This window comes from Miniopterus natalensis, chromosome 10 (genome assembly GCF_054644295.1).
Source record: "Miniopterus natalensis isolate mMinNat1 chromosome 10, mMinNat1.hap1, whole genome shotgun sequence".
Classification (NCBI taxonomy): domain Eukaryota; kingdom Metazoa; phylum Chordata; class Mammalia; order Chiroptera; family Miniopteridae; genus Miniopterus; species Miniopterus natalensis.
This window is the reverse complement of record NC_142090.1, coordinates 47,137,115-47,161,605: the sequence shown is the minus strand read 5'-3', so window position 1 is coordinate 47,161,605 and position 24,491 is coordinate 47,137,115. Positions and strand designations below refer to the sequence as shown.

Below are 24,491 nucleotides of genomic sequence, written 5' to 3'. Positions count from 1 at the left end.
TTATAAAATCAGGTGCTTATACTAACTGATCGCTGAAGACCTCTTTTTTTTTTTTGTAGTATTGCTTGATTCTATGTTTCTATATTTTTAATAAAGGGGGAAATTTAGTACAATGACTTAAATAGTAACAACTTCCCGTGTTTTGTACAGTAATGCAAAAACTGTTTCTGCCTGAAGATATTATGAGGAAGTTCAAATTGTACAATATAGTACTTACCTCTCTTATGTTTCAGGAATAGACAGGTTGCTTTAGCTAACATATTCAAGCCCCCTCCCCTTCCAAAGGAACAGAACGTTGAAAATAAGACAGTTTAGGATAGCTGGGGATTAAGAAACCCTAGGTATACTATAATACAGTGGAAATAGTTGAGACTTTGTAGTTAGACATGTTTAAGTTCAAATTCCACCTTTACCACTAACTGAGCAACTGACAGAAAACAACTTACTTAACTGCATTGTGCCTCAGTATTCTTATCTGTAAAAATAATAGCACTTATCTTTTATATTTTTATGAGGATTAAAGACAACATACGCATTATTTCCAACACTATGACCAGTATATAATAGGCACTTGACAAATATAACTATTATTATTAAATACAAATAGAAGAACTCTATTAGGAAAGCATCTAGTAACATGCATAGAGTGGCAAAATAGTATAGCAATAGTAGTCACAAGAACACAGAAAGAAGAGTAACAGGAAAACAAAAAATAAATGCATATACACCTACATGAAAGCCAAGCCAGGAACAATATGAAAAAGTGGTTTGGGCTCCCTCTCCTGCCATAATGAAAATTTTCGGGTAAGAAATTCCTCACTGACCTACCAAGGAAGATTTGCCTCCAAAACAGAGGTACAATTACTTCTTCTCCTCTCAGTATATTGTAAAACCAAGACATAAAGTAGAGAGACATTATAGTTGGTATCTAGGTTACAGAATTAAATCTCTCTAGTCACCAAGTCTTATACTATAGCTATCAGATAAAATGTGACTCACATATAACCTGGGGCATTCTAGACCTCAAAATCAACATCATACAATAATATAATTTAATTATACTCTAAATTAGACTCTATTATAATGAAAACTGTAAATCGTATAGTTCTTTCTGGTTAATAAAAACATATGTGGGAACCACTGCTCTTGTTTTATTTTATTTTTAATATGCTGTTACTGATTTTTAGAGAGAGAGGAAAGGAGAGGAACAGAGGGATAGAAACATCAATGATGAGAGAGAAACATCATCAATCAGCTACCTCCTGCACGCCCCCTACTGGGGACTGAACCCACAACCCCAGCATGTCCCCTGACCAGGAATGAAACTGTGATCTCTTGGTTCCTAGGTTGATGGTCAACCACTGAGACACACCAGCCAGGCTCTGCTCTTGTTTTATACTCCCAATTATATTTTTCCATACAACCAATACTAAAGTTATAAATTTTAAAAAGTTATATATTTAGTTAATATTACCAAATAACTCTGCTATGGGTGCTTTATCTATTTTAGTTCCATTTAAAATGTGCTCTAAACAAAATTTTACAAAACAAATATATCTATTAAGGCCTACAGCCCTAATATGTGTATAGGGAGGAACTGGTTCAGACTTCCAAAGCTATGTTATAAAAATCCTTGCTTCCACCAGGTCTCTTAGAATCCTAAGCTGCCACGTAAGAAATCCAACTATCCTGACAAAGAGATCATATGGAATGGCTCTGAAATGACATGAAGAGAGGCTCAGCTCAGCACCTGACAAGGCAACAGGCACATGAGTATGAGTAAAGTCATCTTGGACCTACCAGACAACATCAGTCACCAACTGAACACCACTGAGCAATCCCATATGAAGCCGAAACACCTAGCCAATCCTGCAGGAATTCCTGATCTATAAAAATCATCAGATATAAAAGGGTTGTTGTTTTAAGCCACCATGTTTAAGGTCAGTTTGTACATATACAAGGTAAGTTATGTATGTACAAGACATTCACTGACTTCACAGAAATGTTAAAATAGAATTTGTCTTATAAAACATGCTGATATTTTAAAATCTAAGAGTGAAGGGCTGGAATAAAGATGCTTAGCAATATATAATGTCAGAGCTAGAAAGAGAATCAAACATCTCAAAATTATTTCCTCCCTTAGCTTCTGTGACATTACACAGCTCAGTTTTCCTATCTAGTCCCCATGAATGTTACACTTATATAATCTCTCTACCTAGAACTCCTTTTTCTTTATTGAAATCCTACCACATTGTCCTTCAAAGTTTTTCTCCAACATCCCCTCCTCCCTCCTGCATTCCTTTCTCCTTTCTTAATATCTGCTTGCCCCTACCACCACTACTACCACCAGTACTTTCCATTTGTCTTATGGTATTTAACTTACTGCATTAAATGTTATAATTACTTCTTGTAGTATCCTGCTAGAATGTTTAAACTACTTAAAGGCAAGGACTGTAATGACGATTTTGTCATTTTTGTTAACACCTACCACAGCATCTAAGTACTACAAATGTTTGTCAAGTTGAATAGTTATACTCTGCTAATAGAGACCTCAGATTTCAAAGACAATCACAATGCTTGAAGTACCACAAAGAAATCACTTCTGAATATTACAAAGTATCTTACTATAATTTAATCTGTTCCTGATTAAAAACCATTGATAACCTTTCACTATTATAAAATTATATACCCAATTACTAAGTATATGTAGAAAAACAAAAACTTTCTTATATACCAGAAATAATCTGCTAAAAAAAAAAAAAAAACAAAATAAAACAAAGTACCAGAAGAAAACTCAACCTATATTACATATCAATAAATTTTATGGAGATATAAAACGATAAGAATAGCTAAAGAGATACATGTAGTTTTCTGTAATGATTACAATCTGCCCCTAATTTAATCAATAAATTTAATAAAAGTTCCCTACGGGATTGCGGAGAGTGGGTAACTTTACAAAACAATCCTGAAGTTAATCAAAAAGAAAAAGTAAGAGTAAGGGAACCTTGATCCAAACCTCACATACAAAAATTCTCAAGATGCACATAGACCTAAATGTAAAATCTAAAACTATAAAGTACCTAAAAGAAAACATAAGAGAAAACCTATGTGTGACCTTGGGTTAGACAAAGCTCTCTTAGTTAAGACACAAAAAGCACAGACTATAAAAAAAATGATAAACTTCATCAAAATTAATTTTTCTACTGTGAAAAACTGTGAAGGACAATATTAAGAGAATGAAAAGCAACAGAATGGGAGACTGGATACCTGATAAAGAACTTGTACATAGAATATGTAAAAAAACTTGCACAATTTAATAACAGAAACACACCCAATAACAGACAATTTGAATACACACTTCACCAAAGAGATAGGGATGGAAAATAAACACATGAAAAGATGCTCAACATAATAACTAGTTATTAGGGAACTGCAAATTAAAACCACAATGAGCCCTAGCCGGTTTTGTTCAGTGGTTAGAATGTCAGCCTGCGGACTGAAGTGTGCCAGGTTCCATTCCAGCCAAGGGCACATACCTTGGTTGCAAGCTCAATCCCCAGCCCAGGTCGGGGTTTGTGTGGGAGGCAATCAATATACCTTTCTCACATTGAACTCTCTCTCTCTCTCTCTCTCTCTCACAGAAGCAATGGAGCCCTGCCGGGCATGGCTCAGCGGTTGAGTGTCGACCTAGGATCCAGGCGATTGGGGTTCGATTCCCAGTCAGGGCACATGCCCAGGTTGCAGGCTCGATCCCCAGTCAGGGCACATGCCCGGGTTGCGGGCTCGATCCCCAGTCAGGGGCATGCAGGGGGAAGCCGATCAGTGACACTCTCATCATTGATGTTTCTCTCTCTCTCTCCCTCTCCTTTCCTCTCTCTGAAATCAATAAAGATATACTAAAAAAAAGAAACAATGAAGAAAAAAAATCCTCGGGCAAGGATTAATAAAATAAATAAAACCACAATGAAATACTACTATATATCCACTATGGTGGCTAAAATGTAGTAAACTGCCAATATCAAGGGCTGGTGAGAATTAAAAGTGATACAGCCACTTTAGAAAGAGGTATTTACTCAAGAGAAAGGAAAACATATATCTATTCCAAGATTTGTATATGAAAGTTTGTAGCAGGCTTACTCATAATCATCAAAAACCAGAAACAATCCAAATGTCCAACAACTAGCAAATGGAAAAACAAATTGTGGTATCTCCAGACAATGAACTACCTCTCAGAAATAAAAGGGAATGAACTAAATGATGCAACAATACTGATGAATCTCAAAAGCAATAGGCTAGCCTAGCCCGGCCTGGCTCAGCAGTTGAGCATTGATCTAGGATACAGGAGATCAAGGTTCGATATCCAGTCAGGGCACATGCCCAGGTTATAGGCCCGATCCCCAGCAGGGGGCATGTGGGAGGCAGCCAATTAATGACTGACTCTCATCATTAACATTTCTCTCTCTTTCTCTCCCTCTCCCTTCCTCTCTCTGAAATCAATAAAGATATATTTAAATAAAAAATTAAAAAAAAGGCTAAGTGAAAGAAGCCAAACACAAAAAAGCTAGATAGTGTATGATTCAACTTATATAACATTCAGGAAAAGGCAAAACTATTGGGACAGAAAAAAGATCACCCCTGGGACTAGAGGTAGTGGGGGAGCAGTGAGTGGCAAGGCGAAACTTTGAGGTGACAGAAAACCAACTAAGATTAAAAACAAAATATTCTCTTTGGACAATGCAGTTATGTTACATTTTTTGGAGGTTAAGAGTATACAAAATGGCAATTCTGATAACTCAAGGTTAAACATATTTCAACTAGCATTATCCACACAGTACATTTCCTTTCTAGTTCTCAAACCATTAATATCTGCCTTTTTTGCTTACTTGACAATTGTTCCATTGTCTGTGAGCTGCTGATCAACTTCTCATCCCATTATCACCTTTCTGCTGTTCTCATTTTGAAAAACACCTGCCAAAATTTTCCTGAATATTTACCAGACATCTCTTCTGAGAAGGCAAAAATGGGCTGCAGTGCAACTCATTCACTTTCCACATAGTTATTGAGTACCTAAAGGTTGAGGGCCTGACCTGAAGCAAGATAATCATAGCTTCACATTTCACAGAGCTTACATTCTAGTGAAGACAACTAAACAGATGATTAAAATTAAATGAAGAAAGTCAGAATAGAAGAAGTACACAGGGATATGGGAAGAAATAGTAAGGGGACTTACCCTAGCCCAAAGAGTAGCAAAGGCCTCCCTTTCAAGTTGAATCCTAAAAGATGAGTAGACATTAGCTAGATGTAGAAGTGTGGAACTAGGGAAAGAAGGATAAAGGATATAGAAAACTCTACACATCAAGGAGCACTGAGAAGCTGAAGAGCTGAACAAGGGTATGATCATCCAGAGCCTTGGAGGACATTTTATATATTTTTAAATTTTTTTAAAATATGTTTTTATTGATTTCAGAGAGAGGAAAGGAGAGGGAGAGAGAGAAACATGAATGAGAGAGAAACATCAATCAGCTGCCTCCTGCACGCTCCCTACCAGGGATCCCACCCACAGCCTGCCCTGACCAGGAATCAAACCCGAGACCTCCTGGTGCATGCATGGAACGTCACTCAACCAACTGAGCCACACCAGCCAGACTTGGAGGACATTTTAAGGAATGTGAACATCATCACTTAAACAGAAAAGTGACATATCAAATACTCATTTAGATCTTTAGTTGTCACTCAGGCTGCAGTATGATGAATTAATAGAAAGATCATATTTAATTTTTTAAAAAATATGTCTTTATTGATTTCAGAAAGAGGACAGGAGAGGGAGAGAGCGCAATGGAAACATCAATGATGAGCAAGTCACTGACCGGCTGCCTCCCACATCCCCCCTAGTGGGGATCAAGCCCAAAACCAAGGCATGTGCCCTGACCAGGAACTGAACATCTATCTGCTGAATCATAGGTAGATGCTCAACCACTGAGCCACGCTGGCCAGGCAATCTTGGGGTTTTAGAGAGACCTTTTAAAGGCTGTGAACAGCCAGTTACCTAAGAACTACAAGAGGATCTGAGATTATCTGCTCCTCTTACAAAAAGCAACCACTACTATCTGCCACTATAAGAACACTTTTAAAAGGGTCCCCTCTAGCACAGCCAGGGTGGCTTAGCGGTTGAGAACTGACCTATGATCCAGGAGATCGAGGTTCAATTCCAGGGCAGGGCACATGCCTAGGTTTCGGGCTTGATCCCTGGTAGGGGGCGTCCAGGAGGCAGCCTATCAATGACTCATCATTGATGTTTCTATCACTCTCTCTCCCTCTCCCTTCCTCTCTCTGAAACTTATAAAAAAATATTTTTTTTAAAAAGGGGGTCCCCTCCACACAAGCAGACAGACACTAACTGAACAGATCTATAAAGAACTTTTTTAAACCTTTCCAATAGACTCATTGCTAATGTGATTTGCACCTGGTAACAGAGCTCTAACACTATAAGGTATTTGCCTGCATCTCAAACTCATATCCACAGCCCATCCACATTTTTTCAATGATATGCTTGTTCTCTCCATCTGAAATCACAGAATTACACATAAACCCTCCTTTCTTGCTGCATACATATTCAATAATCATGGTGCCCCTATCATATACTCCCTCTCAAAATCTTCCTTTCTATGTCCAGGAGTACACCAATCATTTTATCACTAAAATCACTGCATCTTATTACTACAGTAGTCTCCAATATCCTTGTCTCTAATTTTTCTCTCAGCCAATCATTCTATACACCACCACCAAAAATACTGATTTGAATATATTATCACCCTACTAAAACAACTGTGTCTTGCTGTTTTTGACCACAGAATAGTCTGAACTCCTTATCCTGGCAATTAAAAGGCAGATTGTGGAAGACTTTCAACTGCTATGCCACTATCCTATATCCCAATTTTGTACAAAATCACCAACCAGCCAAATGGTTCTATTCACAGGCCACTGAACATGTTGTGTACACTCCAGTCTCTACAATCTTACTACACCATCCCCCTGCCTACTTAACAAGTCAGTTTCCATCATCTCCATTTAGCTAAAACCTACTTTTCCATCAAAGACCAGCTCACTTATTTGGCAAACTATCTCAAAATGAAAGGTACCCTTCTTGATGAAGGAAATTTAAAAATATTAACACAATTTGCACAGCTTAGAGTTGGAGCTCTGAAGTCAAACTATCTAAAGATCTGAAACCTAATTTACTACTTAATCTTACATTCTTGGGCAAGTTACTTAAATCTTCTGAGTTTCCATACAAAATTATAAAAGGTTAATATCTAACTGAACTCTTTTAAAGTTCTGAAAATTAAATAAAAATACATATAACGTGCTGAATACAGTTCTATAAATGTTAACTATTGTTATTATTGTTTCAGTACTCCAGAAGCTTATTTTCTAGCTCAAGTTGTACCCAAGTACTCACTGCATCAGCTTGTCACCCATCTCAAAAAAGCTTGACAGAATTTACCATATGATTCTACTTATACCAATAAATTTATAGTATTTGCTGCTCTTAATTTCATGATCAATATATCCATCCCACACACGCTAAAAAATTATAGTACTTATTTTGGTGTCCGAAATCAAGAGAGACTGCCAAATTTTAATCTAGATAGAAGAGCAGCAGTAAAGCATAGGAAAAGAAGTCATGCCTATGTATGGTGTCAGTTGGGTACTGGAAATATCAGGGGGAACACTTTGTAAAGTATACGATTATCTAACTACTATGCTGTACACCTGAAACTAATATAAAATAATAGTTAATGTAAACTGTAATTGGAAAAAAAGAGTATTAATTTATTTTGAATTCCCCGCCCCCAAAATTAATTCATTTTTTATTTAGAAAGAGTTTGGTATCATTTTTTTTCTTTCTTTTTTGTGTTAATCTTCAACTGAGGATATTTTTTCCATTAATTCCTAGAGAGAGTGGGAGGGAGGAGGGAAGAGGAAAGGAGAGGGAGAGAGAGGGAAAGAGAGGAGAAAACATCAATGTGAGAGACACATATGGATTGGTTGCCTCCCACATGTACCCTGATAGGGGCCAGGGATCAAACCTGCAACTCAGGTACATCCCCTTGACCAGGAATCAAACCCAAGACCCTTCAATGCACAGGCTGAGGCTCTAACCACTGAACCACACACACCTGCCAGGGCTGGAATCATTCTTTAACCCCTCATGAAAGTTTCCTCAGGCAAGGATGATTAATTGATACTAGCCATTAGGCAAAAAATAGTTGGCGAATTGGGTGCTGACAAAGCATCACCTCACAGATTACAAACTAAATGCAAATAGAAAAATGAACTATTACAATGGTGACAACGGTCGCCTCAACAAAGTGATCAAATTTAGCATCTTTTCTAATGGCACTATTGCCCCCGGATGTAATGCAATATGAAATACACCTATGAAATAATCTTACCCAAACTATTTAATCTGAATTTAATCAAGCCTTTACACCAAACTTCTGGTTTACAAGAAATACAAAGGATCAAGTTATATACCACAATAAAACAACTGTTTAAAAATTATGACTATAGGAAAACCTACAAGATAACAGCTTTGTTGAACTGCTATCTTCAAACAGTCAATGTCCTATGGAAAAAAGTGAGGACAGGTCTAGATATAAATAAATAAACAGATGTAGTATATTTTGGCTATAACAGAATTGGGGTAATTGGAAGAATCTGTATATGGACTGGATATATGATTATTTTCTTAAGTGTTTTAATGTTTTGTGGTTATGCAGTTAATAAAATGAAAGCTGAGATACTTACTAATGAAGTATGATGTCTACAATTGACTTTCAGATGATTCTGCACATGCGTGCACGCATACACACGATAAATATTAACAGCTGTTGAATCTAGGAGGAAAATCTACAAAGGATCATTGCATTATTCCTACAACTTCTCTGTATAAAAACTTTTTATAATAAAAGTTTTTTTAAAAAAGAAATAACTTGGAAAAAATTTTGAAGTTTATCTTTACCTTCTTCCTGTTTACCAGTTACCACAGTCTAAAGGGAAAAAACTTAAGTTAACTGTAGCATTGTATAGTTGGGCTCCAACCCTGGGAGAGATGATGTTGATCCAAATTCTTTATAACTAACTATGAAACTCTGAACTAGAAAAAATTCAGAATTTTAATCTAAAAATACTGAGATAATACCATGGCACCTGGCAAGCACTCAATAAAAGCCCACCTAATCTCAATATTTTTTCTATGCTAATGTGACTGAATGCACACCAACTTCATAAGCACCTGCTTCACTTAGCTGTTATGGGCTTTTTGTTTGCTTAGATTATTTACTTTCCTGATACTAAACAGATATTGGTACATCCATGCTCATAGAGGCAATTTTCACAATAGCGAAAAGGTAAAAGAACTCGAGTATCCATCAAAGGATGAATGGATAAACAAAATGTGGCATATACATACAATGGAATATTATTCAGCCTTAAAAAGGACATTCTGACATGAATGAACATGGGTGAACCTTGAAGACATTATACTAAATGAAATAAGCCTGTCACAAAAGGAAAAATATATTTTTAAAATATTTTTATTGCTTTTTAGACAGAGAGGGAGGGAGAAAGAGAAACACTGATGTGAGAGCAGAACATGGATCAGTTGCCTCCTGCATACCCCCTACCACGGATTGAGCCAGCAACCCAGGCTTGTGCCCTCACCAGGAATTGAACCAGCAATCTTTTGAGTGCACCAGATGACACCTAACCAACTGAGCCACAATGGCCAGGGCCAAAGGAAAAATATTTTATGATTCCACTCATATGAGGTACTTAGTTAAAGTAGTCAAATTCATAGAGACAGAAAGTAGAATTGTGGTTACCAGGGGCTAGCGGGGGTTGGAGGGGCTGTTATACTTTGTTTTGTTTTTTTAAGTTTTATTGATTATTAGAGGGAGACGAAGGAAGAGGACAAAGATCAGTATGAGAGCAAAACGTCCACCGGCTGCCTCCTGCACACGCCTACCAGGGATCAAGCCTGCAACCTGGGCATGTGCCCTGACCGGAAACCAAATGCACAACCTTTTCAATGAACAACATCCAACCAACTGAGCCATTCAGGTCAGAGCATACAGAATTTCAGTTTGGGAAGATGAAAAAGTGTGGAGAGGGACAGCAGTGATGGATGCACAACAATGAGAACATACTTAATGCCACTAAACTATACATTTAAAATGGCTAAAATAATAAATTTTATGTTATGTACTTTATCATAAATGTAAAAAACAATTTTTTAAAAAGCTAACCTAAAAAATATACAAACACATCTATTCCACAGATATACCAAATTGTTAATGATAGTTTGGGAATGGGGAAGAATTTCACTCTTTTTTTAATTTCCCGAGTATGTGCCCTGACCGGCATGATGACTCTCCAACCGTGAGCCACACCAGCCAGGGCTGTTTTTCCCATTGATTTTAAAGAGAGAGGAAGGAAAAGGAGGAGAGGGGGTTTGAGAGGGGAGAGAGAAAACATTGATCAGCTGCCTCCCGTACACACCCCGACCAGGGACCAAACCCGCAATCTGGGTATGTGCACTGACCAGGAATGGAACCCCAGACCCTTCAGTGCACGGGACAATGTTCCAACCGAACCATACAGCTGGGGCAAGAATTTCACTCTTTAAAATATACATATATATGTTTTTGAAATTTTATAAGCACTATTAATTCTGTAATGGAAAAAATGTCAATCCTAGTTATTTTGGGGTGAAATTATGTATGTTGGGAATATGCATTAAAATATCAGAGCAAAAGATAAAAATAAGAGGAGGAAGGCAAATGAAACATAAATTGTAAAACACTGTTAAGTGTTGAAAAAGGATAATGGACAGACCCAGAATTCATTACAATATTCTGGTTTCCTTAGTATTAATTAAAAATTTCATGATAAAAAATTAAATATTTTCAATCTACAATTCAAGAAAAAATATGTCCAACATGTTTAATGTTCCTTCAAACATGAAATGTTAGAGGTTATAATAATATTAGTTTAGTTGGTAAGAATGCACGTTTTTTATCGATTTTCAATCGCACAAAAAAAGATTTTATATAAGCGACAATATTTCATAATTCTTTTCTCTACTACAAATTAAGTATTATTATTTTTCAATATTCTATTTTAAGTAGTTTATCCATAGTTTGAAAGTTTAATTCCTTTAAGGATGGTGAAAAATCAATGGCATTTACTATAATAACTTTCAACTGCTGAAATATAAATTTCTGTCAAAAAGTTAGTATGGTTTATACTCACACACACCAGAAATTCCTAGAAACCAGGATACCAATGGGAAAGCAAGTTATACCTATCCATGAATTCAGTGAAACCAAATATCTCCAATGTATTAAATGGTAGGAAAAAAGGGTTAGGAACTAACATCTCTCATGAAGGCCTACAATATGCAAAGTTCATATAATTCTCACCATCATGCTGTGAAAAAGAGAGTATCTCTATATAACAGATGAGTATAGGCTCAAAAGGATTGGCTTCACCAATGTCAGAAAAACAGGAACAAGTCAAAATAAGGCTAAAATTTAAGATCTCTCCTTGAAAAACATACCCAAACAGGGAGAAAAAGAATCAGAAATTCCATCTTTGACGTAAAGTAGAAGACACTGTAACTGTAACCTGAAATACAATGTATAAAGACAGAAAGCTGATGGTGAAATAGTGACTTAGAATAGAAGGTTAATGTTAAGTCCCTACAAAAAGAGATGACAATCCTATTTACTCTGAAGTACTACAGAAAGGCTTAGTAATTGAAGGCGCTGGGAGAGGTAAGAGAAGAGAAGCCCCCCCAACACACACACACACGTGCGCACACACAACTAACGTAATGAGAGATATGGTCTCCAGCAAAACTGAATCAGAGTTGCTCCAGGCTTAGGGTGATCCCACACACAAGTTAAATGTTGGTATGAAAGCAGGGAGACCAATTGAAAATTTATAAACTGAATGGTGAGATTTGCAGCTTTCTTTCCCTACCTAGTATTAGTACTCTGCCATCTAAACTCATAATATCTGCCAATCCCCTCCTCTCTCCATTATTCGATTTACCAACAGACAGGAAAATGAAGGACCTTTATCTGAAGAAACTGAAAGCCTTCTTATTCACCACCCAGAGAAAAGAAATAAAGGTAAAGACATGGGAGTTCACTAGTCATTAAGGCATGTTCGTGCATGCCCAGTGAGCTTTCTATCACCTTTGGAACTTTCTCTTAGTTATGAAGGAACTGCTAAGGATCACACAGATATGAAGAAAGCCTCCAACAAAAAGAGACCAAAACAAACAGAAGTCAGAGGAATCAAAAGCAATGCAAGGAATAGAAGAGCATGTCAAAGAAACGACAATATCCTTGAAGAAGTAACAGATGTTGTATCCCATGAAAAAGGAACAAGATGCTATAATATGGGAACAATGAACAAAAGCTCATAAAACATTTTGCTGAATTGCTAAAATTCAGTGAAAGGGTTCAAATCTCCCAGGCAGTTGACCAAAAAACAACTTTTTGGAGATCAAATCTTGAAACATCAACACTGCAGCCAAGCAATAAGGGAACACCTCTAAACTTTTGAGGAAAATAATTTCCAATATAGAAATCTCTCAACAGCCAGTCAAGTGTGAAGATAAAAATAAAATCCCCCCAAAAACATTCCCATACAGCCTTTCATAGTAATAGTAGAGGAAACCAAAATGAAGGAATAAACCAAAAGGCAGGCACGGAATCCAGAAAAAAAGGACTCAACTGATGTGAAAGAAATTCCCAGAATGTCAGCAAAGGGAAGTCCCAATTTGACAGCTCTGCAGCAGGCCTAAAAGGAAGCAATCCAGAAAAAAGCAGGAAGGACAGCTACAGAAGAGATGGATGACAACAGAACACATGGAACTGGTAAGTATATCTGAGAAATCTGACCATGTGGAAAATTGTACTGAGAAGCATTTTATGAAGCTGCTGGAGAGTATAGAAAGACTTTGCCAGACAAAACTAACCCAATGAAAAAAATGAGGCATTAAAAACAAAAGAAAAATGAAACCATAATAAACTATCTCAGCAGTGACAAATATTTGATGAAAACTCTGAATATGAATTTAACCTAAAACTGTGCAATAACAATATTAGAAAGATGGAGAATAGTCTAGTTTGAAAAATCTTTGAACAGCTATCCCTTTAAAATCACTGACACTGACTTGGCCAGGTAGCTCAGTTGGTTAGGAGCATCATCCTGATATGCTAATGTTTTGGGTTTGATCCCTGGTCAGGGCACATACAAGAAGCAACCAATGAATGCATAAATAAGTGGAACAATAAACTGATGTTTCTCTCTCGCTCTCTCTCTCTCCTCTCTCTCTAAAAAATCAATAATTAAAAAGTCTTCAAAAAAATAAAATCACTGACATTTTACATACCTCAAATTATTTCATTCTTAGAAAAGCCTCTATTATTATTAGAGTTAAATTCTGTAACTACACTTTCAAGTCAGAAATTCAGTAAAATGCTCTGGTTTTGTCTTGGGATACTTCACAGGGTCTAAGAAAAAAGAAATAATAAATGCAAAGCAAAAACTAACAAAAATTAGATGATTTATATAAGTTTTATTGGTTACTGGTATCAGTTAAGGAATTTTGTTATCAAATATGCTTGTTCTGTATTATAATATAACTCTAAATGTTGGATACCTTCACTACATGTCCCACTTTTACTTCCACATTTACTGATTCAGTAAGTTATTCAGTCGCACAAGAAAATGGGCTGTGAACTCTTTAGCAGATTACCTCTATAAGCACCAAAGCCTGGTTATTTTCTAGTTTTAAAAAGCTAAAATGTTTTGCACATTTTTTATAAGAAATTTAACTTTTACTTGATAACTCAGGCTATCATGCAAGACAGCTACAGCACTATGGCAGAGGCTTTAGGTGTGCAAGGCATCAATCCATATACTAATGGGCCTAGACTGGTATGCTTTTATAATTCTCTTGTTTATCACTCTTAACTTTCAAATCTACTGTCAATGATCCTTCCTATATCTGAATTGACCCACCTTTTAATTTGTTATGAGATTAACAAAAACAAATGATCATGCTTCTGACTCAACGTTTACTAAATGCCCTGCCCATAATTAATAATAATACAGATAATATGTTAGAATGTTAGCCAATGCTAAAAAACTAGCAGTTCTTACTAAAGACTTAAAAATCACACACACAAAAACTCTACTACAAATAAGTAAAGGAGCAGTAGCTTAATGAAGTTGAGAGGCTAGATCTTTTGGATTTTTGTATGTTTTTTTTGTTTGTATCTTGAAGGAAGGATCTATTCCTTACTTTGGTGTCTTAATAGCTAACTTATGGTTCCGATTCAGACTGTTCAATCAATGAGCAATGAGATAACTGAGGGGGTTCACTGAACTCTCCTATGTGCTATCTATGAAATATCCAACTTAGAGTAACACTAAAAAATAGGTATATGTACCTAAAACAAGATATCTAGTTATCCATTCACTAAGGTTTTTATAAAAAGCACAGAAAAATACGAACTGTATTACAAAGTAGGAATTTTATATTTGCAATTATAATGACAGGGTGAGGCAAAAGCAGGTTTACAATTGTGTGAGTACACAAAACACAGAGTTTATTCTTGTATTACTTATTACCTATTGTATTATTTTCCATATGAACTGTAAATCTACTTTTGCCCCACCCTGTATATTGAATGCATGTATATAATCTTGCTACTTTAATACCACTGTTGCTTAAGAATCTTCTTAATTGATTAAAACAGAACTAATTCAGTTATATCTGAGCTTTAGAAGGATATAAGCACTTCCCAAATTAAGAGGGAAATATTTTCACCATTAAATTCACCACCAAGATACTGAAAGCAATCCTCTTTGATTTTTAGTTTTTTTCTCAATAAAATAGCAGCATTTCTGTCAAAAAATGAAAATCTTACAAGTTTTAATATGTAGTCACTAATCAAAAAAACTAAATAAGTCATGGAAAAACATCTTCCCCACATCTTAATGTAAAGCTATCATTGTTTACATTCAGGCTTAATAAGGTAAGCTGCAGCCTTCAAGGAGAGGATTCTAAATGCAATGTAAAAGACTAGAAAAATTTCTCTTTTAACAGCCATTTCACTTTAAGGGCCATTTATGTGTTCCATATTTTAAGTCAGAATAGTTGAAGAATGCTTACTTATTTTCGGCCATTCCAATACACTGACAATGTTATATCCATATTCACTTCCTCATTCGAATAACTTAGGAAAGCAAACACTGTTTACACATTTGCAATGCACAGACTTCCAGGTACTTAAAATTTTTAAATGTAACCATTAAAACAAAGTAGCTTTAAAATACTAACCAACTACAATTCCAGACTAATAGTAGTATAAAAACCACTTTCCTAGAGCCAACATTCTCCAAAGCTGAGAGCTCTTTACCTTGTGCAGGAGTACATGCTGGCTATGCTTAGATGTCAAAGCTCAGGTGGCTATGCTTAGATGGCAAAACATCAAGGAAGAAGTTAACTGTTGCTACATACTTCTGTACAGCATTTTAAAAAATTGTGAAAATAGCCATTCTAATTCAAATATACAGAGAATTTTTCATGATGTAAGCTACCATTAGATCAGCAATGCTTACTGCTTGCCATTTCATTTTTCCTTTCAAAACGAAAATACTTTGCCATACTGTGTATCAATGTATATTTATATTAAAGACCATTGTGTACTTTAAGTTTCTGATCACATGAAGATCTAATTTTCAACCAGTCTCCATGTTGTACCACTGTCGTATTCTTGTGTATCAACAGCTATATAGGTAGGACCATCTATTTTAAAGAAATGCTTTCTGAAAATTATATGGCTAGCCTACATTTTAAAACTATCTAGCCGTGTCTGAAAAGGACGCATAAGAATTTGCCTTTTTCTGACGCTAAAGCATTTTGCAGCGACTTGCTCTGGCCCCAAAACGTTAACGCTCCTGATTTTATTATTCGTTGCAGGGGGAAAAATTTTATACACACACATATATGGCTTAAAATGCTTTCTGAAGGATATAGTATTTCAAACAGGACCACTCAAAACAAGACTGTGGAGCGGAAAGGAGAATGAAGGGAGGGTTCCGAAGGTACCTTACGAAACACCATACTTTGGGCCCTGCACGCTACCTCATTTCCCTAATAGGGATGAAAAGCTCAGGCCTCTGGTAGCTTCCAGCTGACGCCAACGCTCTCCACACCCCTTCTGACAGGATTTTCTGGCGCTAGAGCCTTGTCAAAAACATGAATTCCATGATCAAGTCTAAAAGATCTAATAATCAATCGAGCGACTCTTATAAGAACCGACCCTTCAGGATCCCGTTCCCTACCATCTCCCTCCGTAGCCAAACACTCCTAGACTGGTCTTCTAGACCGAATTCTACAAATCTTGTAGCGTATTATCTGAGACAGAAAAGATAGAGTTTCGGCCATTCCCCTCGCTGCGACCGAAATTACAGACTCCATTTCCTGTCCCCACGAGGGCTGCAAAATCGCCTGCTGAGAACTGGACGCCTCGCCCCCTCCAGGCTGGCGCACGCGGCCCCCGCACTCCCCGGCCCGGACCAGGCTGGCGCGGCGGGGTGGCTGCAGCCGGGGTGCCCTCCCCCCATTACGGCGCCGGCACCGGCACCCACCTCGCGGCGGCGGCTTCACCTCCCCGTTCTCCTCCCGGGCGGACCCACAGGCCTCGCCCGCCCCGCCAAGGCCGTGCCTCCTCCTTTCCTTCTCTCGCTTTTCCTTGGTTCGGCGCGGCTTGGCGTTGGCCGCGGAGGCGGCGGCCGGCAAGAGAGGGTGAGGCTGAGCGTGCAACAGCGTAGGAGGGACCAGCAGTTTGCGCGGCACCGGCTGAGACGAGGAAACGGAGGCTGAGGACGGGACGGCCGTGCCTGCGGAAAAAGAGAAACTGCTCCGAGCAGAGGATGGGGAGGGGGCAGCAGACAGAGCGGCGAAGCTCCAAGACGCGGGGCTGCCGTAGCTCTGAGGCGAAGGTGCCACCGGCGGCTGCAGCTGCCTGCTGTTCCCGCCGCTGCCCCCTTCTCCGTTCAGTCTCCGCGGCGCCTTCTTCTCCTCAGTCCGGACCTTCTTGGTGGACAGAGGACCCGGTGGGTCCCGGGAGGCAGTCTGCAGCTTGCCAAACGGTTCTTTTCCCGAGACGGTAGAGGCGGCGGCAGCAGCGCTGTGCGCTGGGTTCGGCGGTTCCGCCATTTTGCGTTCCTGTTGTATTTACTCTCCTCCGCTCCCAGGCGCGGGGCAGGGGCGGGCCCTCAGTGAGGGGCGGGAGAGGGGCGGGGCGTCGTGGCCACCGGCCTGGCCCTTCATTGGGCAAGCCACCCTGAGCGATCTCTCTAAAAACCAATTAATGGAGCGAATCTTGAGCCGAAGAGGCGGGATCGCCAAGTGGACTCACTTTGGAGGTCACAACTCCGCGGGGCTCCACTAGTGGCCCGGAGAGCTGCGAGGAGGAGGGGTGTTTTGAATTGTCGCCACCGTGAACTCCGGTGGCCTGTGAGTGTCAGGGAAGAACCCCCACTCCGGACCCAAAAACTTGCCCCGGCCCCGGACGTCTCTGCTTCGATGACTTTGTCGTATCGCTTTCTCTTCATATTTCCCTTGAGTCCTTTCAGTCCCTCCCTGCCTCTTCGCGCCCAGAAAACCGAATTTCGCAGATGCACAGCTCAAAGGAGAACATTTGCCCGGGAATTAAGTCGTTCCTTTTTGTTGACAGTATTCGATTGATGGGAGGGACTAAAAGTCACTTTTGTAAAGATTCGTTACTAAATCTTTTGCTAAAATCGTCTACTCTTAAAGTTTGAGGGAGATAACTTCCTGGAAACCTAGAACTTTGGGATTACTTCTGAGTTTGAAGGTAAGAGTCTCCGTGGATAAGTACTTTTTCACTTTTGTGATTGGGCCCTTAAAGATTTTAATTTTATCATAATTATTATAACTCAGACTCGCCAAGAAAAATCCGTTAGTGATATTTATAGTTGTTTGTAAAGCAAGGTTTTTTCAAGTTTATTTTAGTGTTTAGTTAACATCCTGAGTGTTAAATGTTTTGTAAGCATGTGCTTTGATGTTTAGAAGATAAGGAATTTGGGGAAATGAGTTCACAGTAATACTCTTGCAAACAAAACGAGGAGCACGATTTTAATTAAGCTCTGAGGTCTCACATGAGATCGAAAGTCAAAGGAGTAGACTGTAGAAATAATAGTCAAGTCAGGAGATGACCAGTCGAAGGATATTTTTAGTCCTAAAAGGAGGCCTAAGTTGCTGTAAACTATCTGGAAAACAGTTAAAAGTAACTATCCAGGATTGCCAATACTTACTTTTGACTTAATGAAGTTTGATTTTTGACACCATCCCCTTTTGTTTTTTCCTTTTTTAGAATATTTTGGAGTCAAAATTTAATATTGGTTTATAGACTTGTTGTTTGAGGTGCCTCCAAATTTTAAAGTGAAAATATTTACTTCCATTAATACCTAACAATGAAAGCAAGTGAAAATTTTGTAGTTGGAATTGACTGGTAGCAGATGTCTTGACGCAAAGTAGCATTGGTGGAAGAAGACAGAGCTGGAAATCATCTACTAACCAGCTTTGTGACCTCAGTCTGGGTGCTTCATCTGTCAGAACCTCTGTTTTATTGGTTAAGTAAGTAAATTTAGTTGCTTGATCCCTAAGATCCCTTTAAACTTTAAACTTCTGCCTGCCGTATTCAAGAAGCTTTTCAAAATCACACTGAAACCATTACAATTAAAATAGCTTCTTAATTGTTGACCTTCCAGATATAGAAAAGTGTCTCTTACGTACATTAATGTAGTGCCTGGAAACTTGCACTACTTATTTCCTCATCTCCCACACAGAAGTCAGGAATATCTGACTACATGAGGGCCCAGCTAAAGTGAACTGCCATCTGTGTGAATTTGTTATTCCTTGCACTATACTGTTTTAAATTTGCAGAGCCTGGGCAAGAATGGCTATGGAGGCTCACATACCATGTGTCCAAATATTTAAGTTATAAATCAAACTGAGAAAGTTTTTAAAAAATATATTCTGCTTTACTACCTTGACACATCTACTTAAATGATTATCTGGAAAGCTGGGTTTAAATTTCAAGTTCTCAGACTCTTAGAGATCGACTGACTCCATTCTCTTCCCATTCCTAGCTTCACCTACCACACCAAAAGGGACCATGCATGCATGCAGTCAACACGTCCAAGCTTATATACACACCCTTCATCCCCTGCAAGTAGTGATGCATAATCAGCAACTAGGTCTGCCCTCAGATCTAGCCAGTCTAAAGAGGAGTGCAGGCTCCAGGCAGGCACGGCCCCTTGACCTCATAGACACCTTGCCATTTGCCACAGAATGAGGGTCCTTACACAAGTCTAAGGGACAGTACTATTATAAAACCTACTCAGTTACCTGTTTTCTCTCCCATGTATTCAGCCATTCCCTTTCAACTAGATCATTCCTAACAACATTGAACTAGGAGAGAATTCCCACCACTATCACCAGTTCCTACTGGCTTCATCTCTGCTAGCACTAAAAACCATCCATTTTTCTCCATGTCTACTGTTGCCACCCTATTCCAAGTACCACCCCCTCTCACCTGAAAGACTACATTAGCCTTTTTTTCTGGCCTCATTATATTCTAGTTTTCTCAAATCTGTACTCCATTCTGCCTAGCACACTCTTTTCAAAACTTAAATCTGATCATGTCACTTTCCTTGCTTGAGACCTGTCAATGGCTTTCATTGCTCTTAGGATAAAGAACAAAATCCTTAATATGACTACAAGACCTATCATCTACTCCTTCCTCTTCCATGTCAAGAGAAAAGGTCTTTAAAATGAAAAAACAAAATAATAAAAGAATGAGGTGAAAAGTAAAGAAAAACATTAGAGGAAAAAGAGAGAAAGAGAAAGGTCTTTAATTAGCAGAATGCACCATGCTATCTTTCAACATAGAACTATTGTAGATGTTTCCCTCTGCCTGGAATGCTTTTCTCTTTTCCTAATGCTTATATGATGGTTTGGATAACAAATGATTATATGATGAGCATAACAGAAGCAGATGTCATGAATACCTCCTGTATTTCTAACCTGAATGACTTGATGGACAGTGGTACCATTTACTGAGCTAATAAACAGGAAGAATGACAAGTTTGGAATATTCTCTCACCTTGGTCCTGATGAACATGAGGTGCTTGTGAAACATCAAATCCTTTGGATCTCAGCGCAAGCCAAGCCTCACTTCCTTGGAGAAGCCTACTGTCTCTTCTCTGTCAACACTAGATTCCTTCCTCTGATACTTGGCTCATGTTTATCTCATCTACTCTCCAGCCATCATTTTAACTGACCTCATTGTCCATGCTAATGACCTATCCAATATTTTTCCCTCAGTATTTCTTCTTGGACCTGCATATCCATTCAGTTTCATCCATAAACTCCAATGGATCCTTCTTAATCTTTTTCATCACCCTTTCATCTCTGAAATCCTAAACTGCAGTGTTTGAATATTCAGCTTTCTTACTCCTTAACACCATTGCCTTGCCCTTTGACCTCAGGATAGCTCCCAGACTTTCTTTTTCACCTAATTATGGTTACCAGATAAGATATAGGACACCCAGTTAAATTTGAATTTCAGATTAACAATGAGGAAAATTTTAGTATGAGTATGGCCCATACAATATTTGCCAACTTTCATGTTGGCAGTTCTAATTTATCCCACACCTAGTACAGGGTTCAGCAAACTTGTGTAAAGAGCCAAATGGTAAATATTTTAGGCTTTGCAAACCACATGATCTGTGTAGCAATTACTGCTTGTAGCCCAGAAGCAGCCATAAATGATAGATAAACAAAGGTGAAACTACAAAAATACTAGGAAGGATAGAATTGATCTGCAAGACATAGTTTACTGACTTTTACTATAGGATTGTGACTTCTACCTTTATACCATTTGAAAAGATAATTGAACATCTCATGCCACACTCCCCTTTGCTCATGCTGCATCAGCCACACTAGTTTTCTCTCTTTTCCTTGATCTTGCCCATTCCTGCCTCAGACCCTTTGCCCAGGCTGTTTCCCATGCTTGGAATGGTTCCTTCCTCCCACCCTCAATGCTCACTTCTTGCAAATGTTATTAAATTGAATGTCACCATTCAATTTAAGGTGGCTTTCTTTTCTTTTTAATATGTTTTTACTGATTTTAGAGAGAGAGGAAGGGAGAACGAGAGAGAGATAGAAACATGGATGAGAGAAAAACGTTGATTGGCTGCCTTCTGCACACCTCCTACTGGGGACCCAGCCTGCAACCCCAGCATATGTCCTAACCAGGAATCAAACTGGCAACGTCTTGGTGTGTAGGATGACACTCAAACAACTGAGCCATACCCACCAGGCAAGGTGGCTTTCTTTTCATTATTCTCTATCATAGCATTCCCTTTCTTTCAGAGCACCCATCACAGTTTGTAATTATTTTACAATTATTTCTTTACTTGTTATCATTTGTCTCTTAAGTAAACCATAGCTCCATGGGAAAAGGAACCATATCTTTCTTAGTCACTCTTATTCACCAGTGTATCTCAAGAATCTAGCAAAATGCCTTGATAAAACACTCAGCAGATGTTTATTGACTGGATAAACCAATCAGTAACTCAGCCTGAATTCTGATTAGCCAATTTAATTGCTTATGCCAGAAACTGATAGTTCTATAGTAGTCCCAAGGTATGCCCACAAAAAAACCTGGTAAATTAAGTTATACCTACATGTATGTTTCAATCATAGTGACTTTTTTAATGCATTTGTTTCATTTTTTTCTTAATGTATTTGTATATTGATAAGTTGAAAATTAATAGAATTTTCATTTCAGAGTACATTTCTAGAACTCTTTCCCAAAGGGGCAGAACTAGCTCTAGCTGCATATATTAATAGGTGAAAAAACACCAAGTTTATAGCATGAGATTTTATGTGGTGTTGTGCCTCATGTAGGGATTATCAGCTAAAAAAAAATACTGACATAGTCCTGTCCTTTAGAAAGTTCTCTTTGGGTAATAGATAAAGTAGTAAGAGAAATTAAGAGGGTCAGTTTCGATTCTTCAATACCTGTCTTTAAAACCTTGGAGTTAAGCGACTCTGAATAAATTTCAAAAAGAACTCTATTAAACTAGAATGGAGCATATTTAAAGCTAGTCTCTTTTTATTCATCTGAAAACCTCCTGTTGTGCTATTGAAGTAAAAAAGCCTATAGACATTACATCCATCCATACCTAACCTGTTAAAAGAACTGTTGGAATTAACTGTTGAAAAGAAAACTTATTAAGCTGCATAACATTACATTATTACCCATTTTGTTCACAAATAAAATTCCTATCAAGGTTAAAATCCATATATACGTATATGAGAAGAGAATCCAGTGAACCATAGATTTATCATTAAATTTCTGGCATCTACCAAACTGGGCTCTGTAATGATTATGTAAATCCCTTCCCTCACCCTGGTTATAATCATTATTAAATTTAGGAAGTAATAAAGAACCTAATTGAGATCCCAGGGTTGAGACATACTGCATGTTGTAAATAGAGGTGTTACATACACCTCTCGTTAAAAAAATAAAAGGCAATTATTATGAGATTGGTTTATAAGAAAAAGATTAAAATACCCGTATAGCATTTGTTTAGCCATACAGTATTTAAAACAAAGTGGATTTTTTAAAAATAAATGATGAATATGGGGGCACTGGGAGAGAATTAAATTCAACTGCCAGTATCAGTTTGCTTGGATATCTTTAAAACATTTCATAGACCAATGGAACAGAACAGAGTCCCCAGAAATAGACCGAACCCATTATGGTCAGTTAATATTTGACAAAGGAGGCAAGAGCATACAATAGAGAAAAGACAGCCTCTTCAATAAATGGTGCTGGGAAAATTGGACAGGTACATGCAAAAAAATGTAACTAGATCACCAACTTTCACCATACACAAAAATAAACTCAAAATGGATAAAATACTTAAATATAAGTCGTGAAACTATAAAAATCCTGGAAGAAAACATAGGCAATAAAGTCACGGACATCACACATAGTAGAATTTTCACTGATAGGTCTCCTAGGGCTAGAGAAACAAAAGAAAAAAGAAACATATAGGACTACATCAAAGTAAAAAGCTTCTGCACAGCGTAAAAAAACAGCCTCAAAATACAAAGGAACCCCATGGTCTGGGAAAACATATTTGCCAAGGATGTATCTGATAAGGGGCTAATTTCCAAAGTGTACAAAGAATTCATACAACTCAACAAGAGGAAGACAAGCAATCCAATTAAAAATAGGCAAAGGACCTGAATAGACACTTCTCCAAAGAGACACTTCTCCAAGAGATGGCCAAGAGACATATGAGAAAATGCTCAATGTCGCTAATCATCACAGAGATGCAAATTAAAACCACAATGAGGTAACACTTCACACCTGTCAGAATGGCTGCCATCAACAAATCAACAAATGTCATGTGCTGGCGAGGGTGTGGAGAAAGGGGAACCCTAGTACACTGCTGGTGGGAACGCAGACTGGTGCAGCCACTATGGAAAACAGTATGGAGGTTCCTCAAAAAATAGAAATGGAGCTGTCTTTTGACCCAGTGATCCCACTTCTAGGGATATATCCTAAGAATCCTGAAACACTAATCAGAATACATGCACCGTTATGTTCATAGCAGGGCAATTTACAACAGCTAAGATCTGGAAACAGCCCAAGTGCCCACCAGTAGATGAGTGGATAAAAAAGCTGTAGGACATTTACATCACGGAATACTACGAAACTGTAAAGAAGGATCTCGTACCATTTGGGACGGTATGGAAGGACCTAGAGAATATTATGCTAAGTGAAATAAGCCAGGCAGAGAAAGACAGACATCACATGATCTCACTAATATGTGGAATCTAAAGAGCTTAATAAACTGATGAACAGAATAGATTAAATGACATGGAAGCATGGATCAGACTGAAGAATCTCAGAGGGATGGGGGAGGGTGGGTGAGTGGAGGGGGAGAGATTAACCAAAGAATTTGTATGCATATATGCACAACCCAAGGATGCAGTACTTTTAGTGTGCTGGTAGACCATTGTTTTTATCTCATAGAAAAAATAGGCCGAGAATATTTCTAAGGGAAGGAGTAAGAGTGGGAAAGAGTAGAGACAGGCAGACCAATATATACAGTGGCTTGAACTTCTAGAGATACTATAATTCACTTACCCAGGGAAAGTCTGGATAACCTGAACATCCTGAAGCAAGTTTAACAGATTCTAAAAGGGAATGACCCACATTTAGAAGAATTAGTTTTGTGCAAATACTGCACATGACCTAGAGACAGGAAATTACAAAACTATGACTGTC

General features: G+C 38.1%; 1 protein-coding gene across 1 annotated transcript in view; it reads right to left on the bottom strand.

The window, feature by feature from the left end:
* RSBN1L (round spermatid basic protein 1 like) overlaps positions 1–17,330 on the bottom strand; it is a 74,703-nt gene extending 57,373 nt beyond the window's left edge. The window contains 1 exon segment of the mRNA XM_016219586.2: positions 16,741–17,330. Within this exon segment, the coding sequence (XP_016075072.2) occupies positions 16,741–17,311 (571 nt within the window). The 5' untranslated portion in view covers positions 17,312–17,330.
* Positions 17,331–24,491: the final 7,161 nt, after the last annotated feature.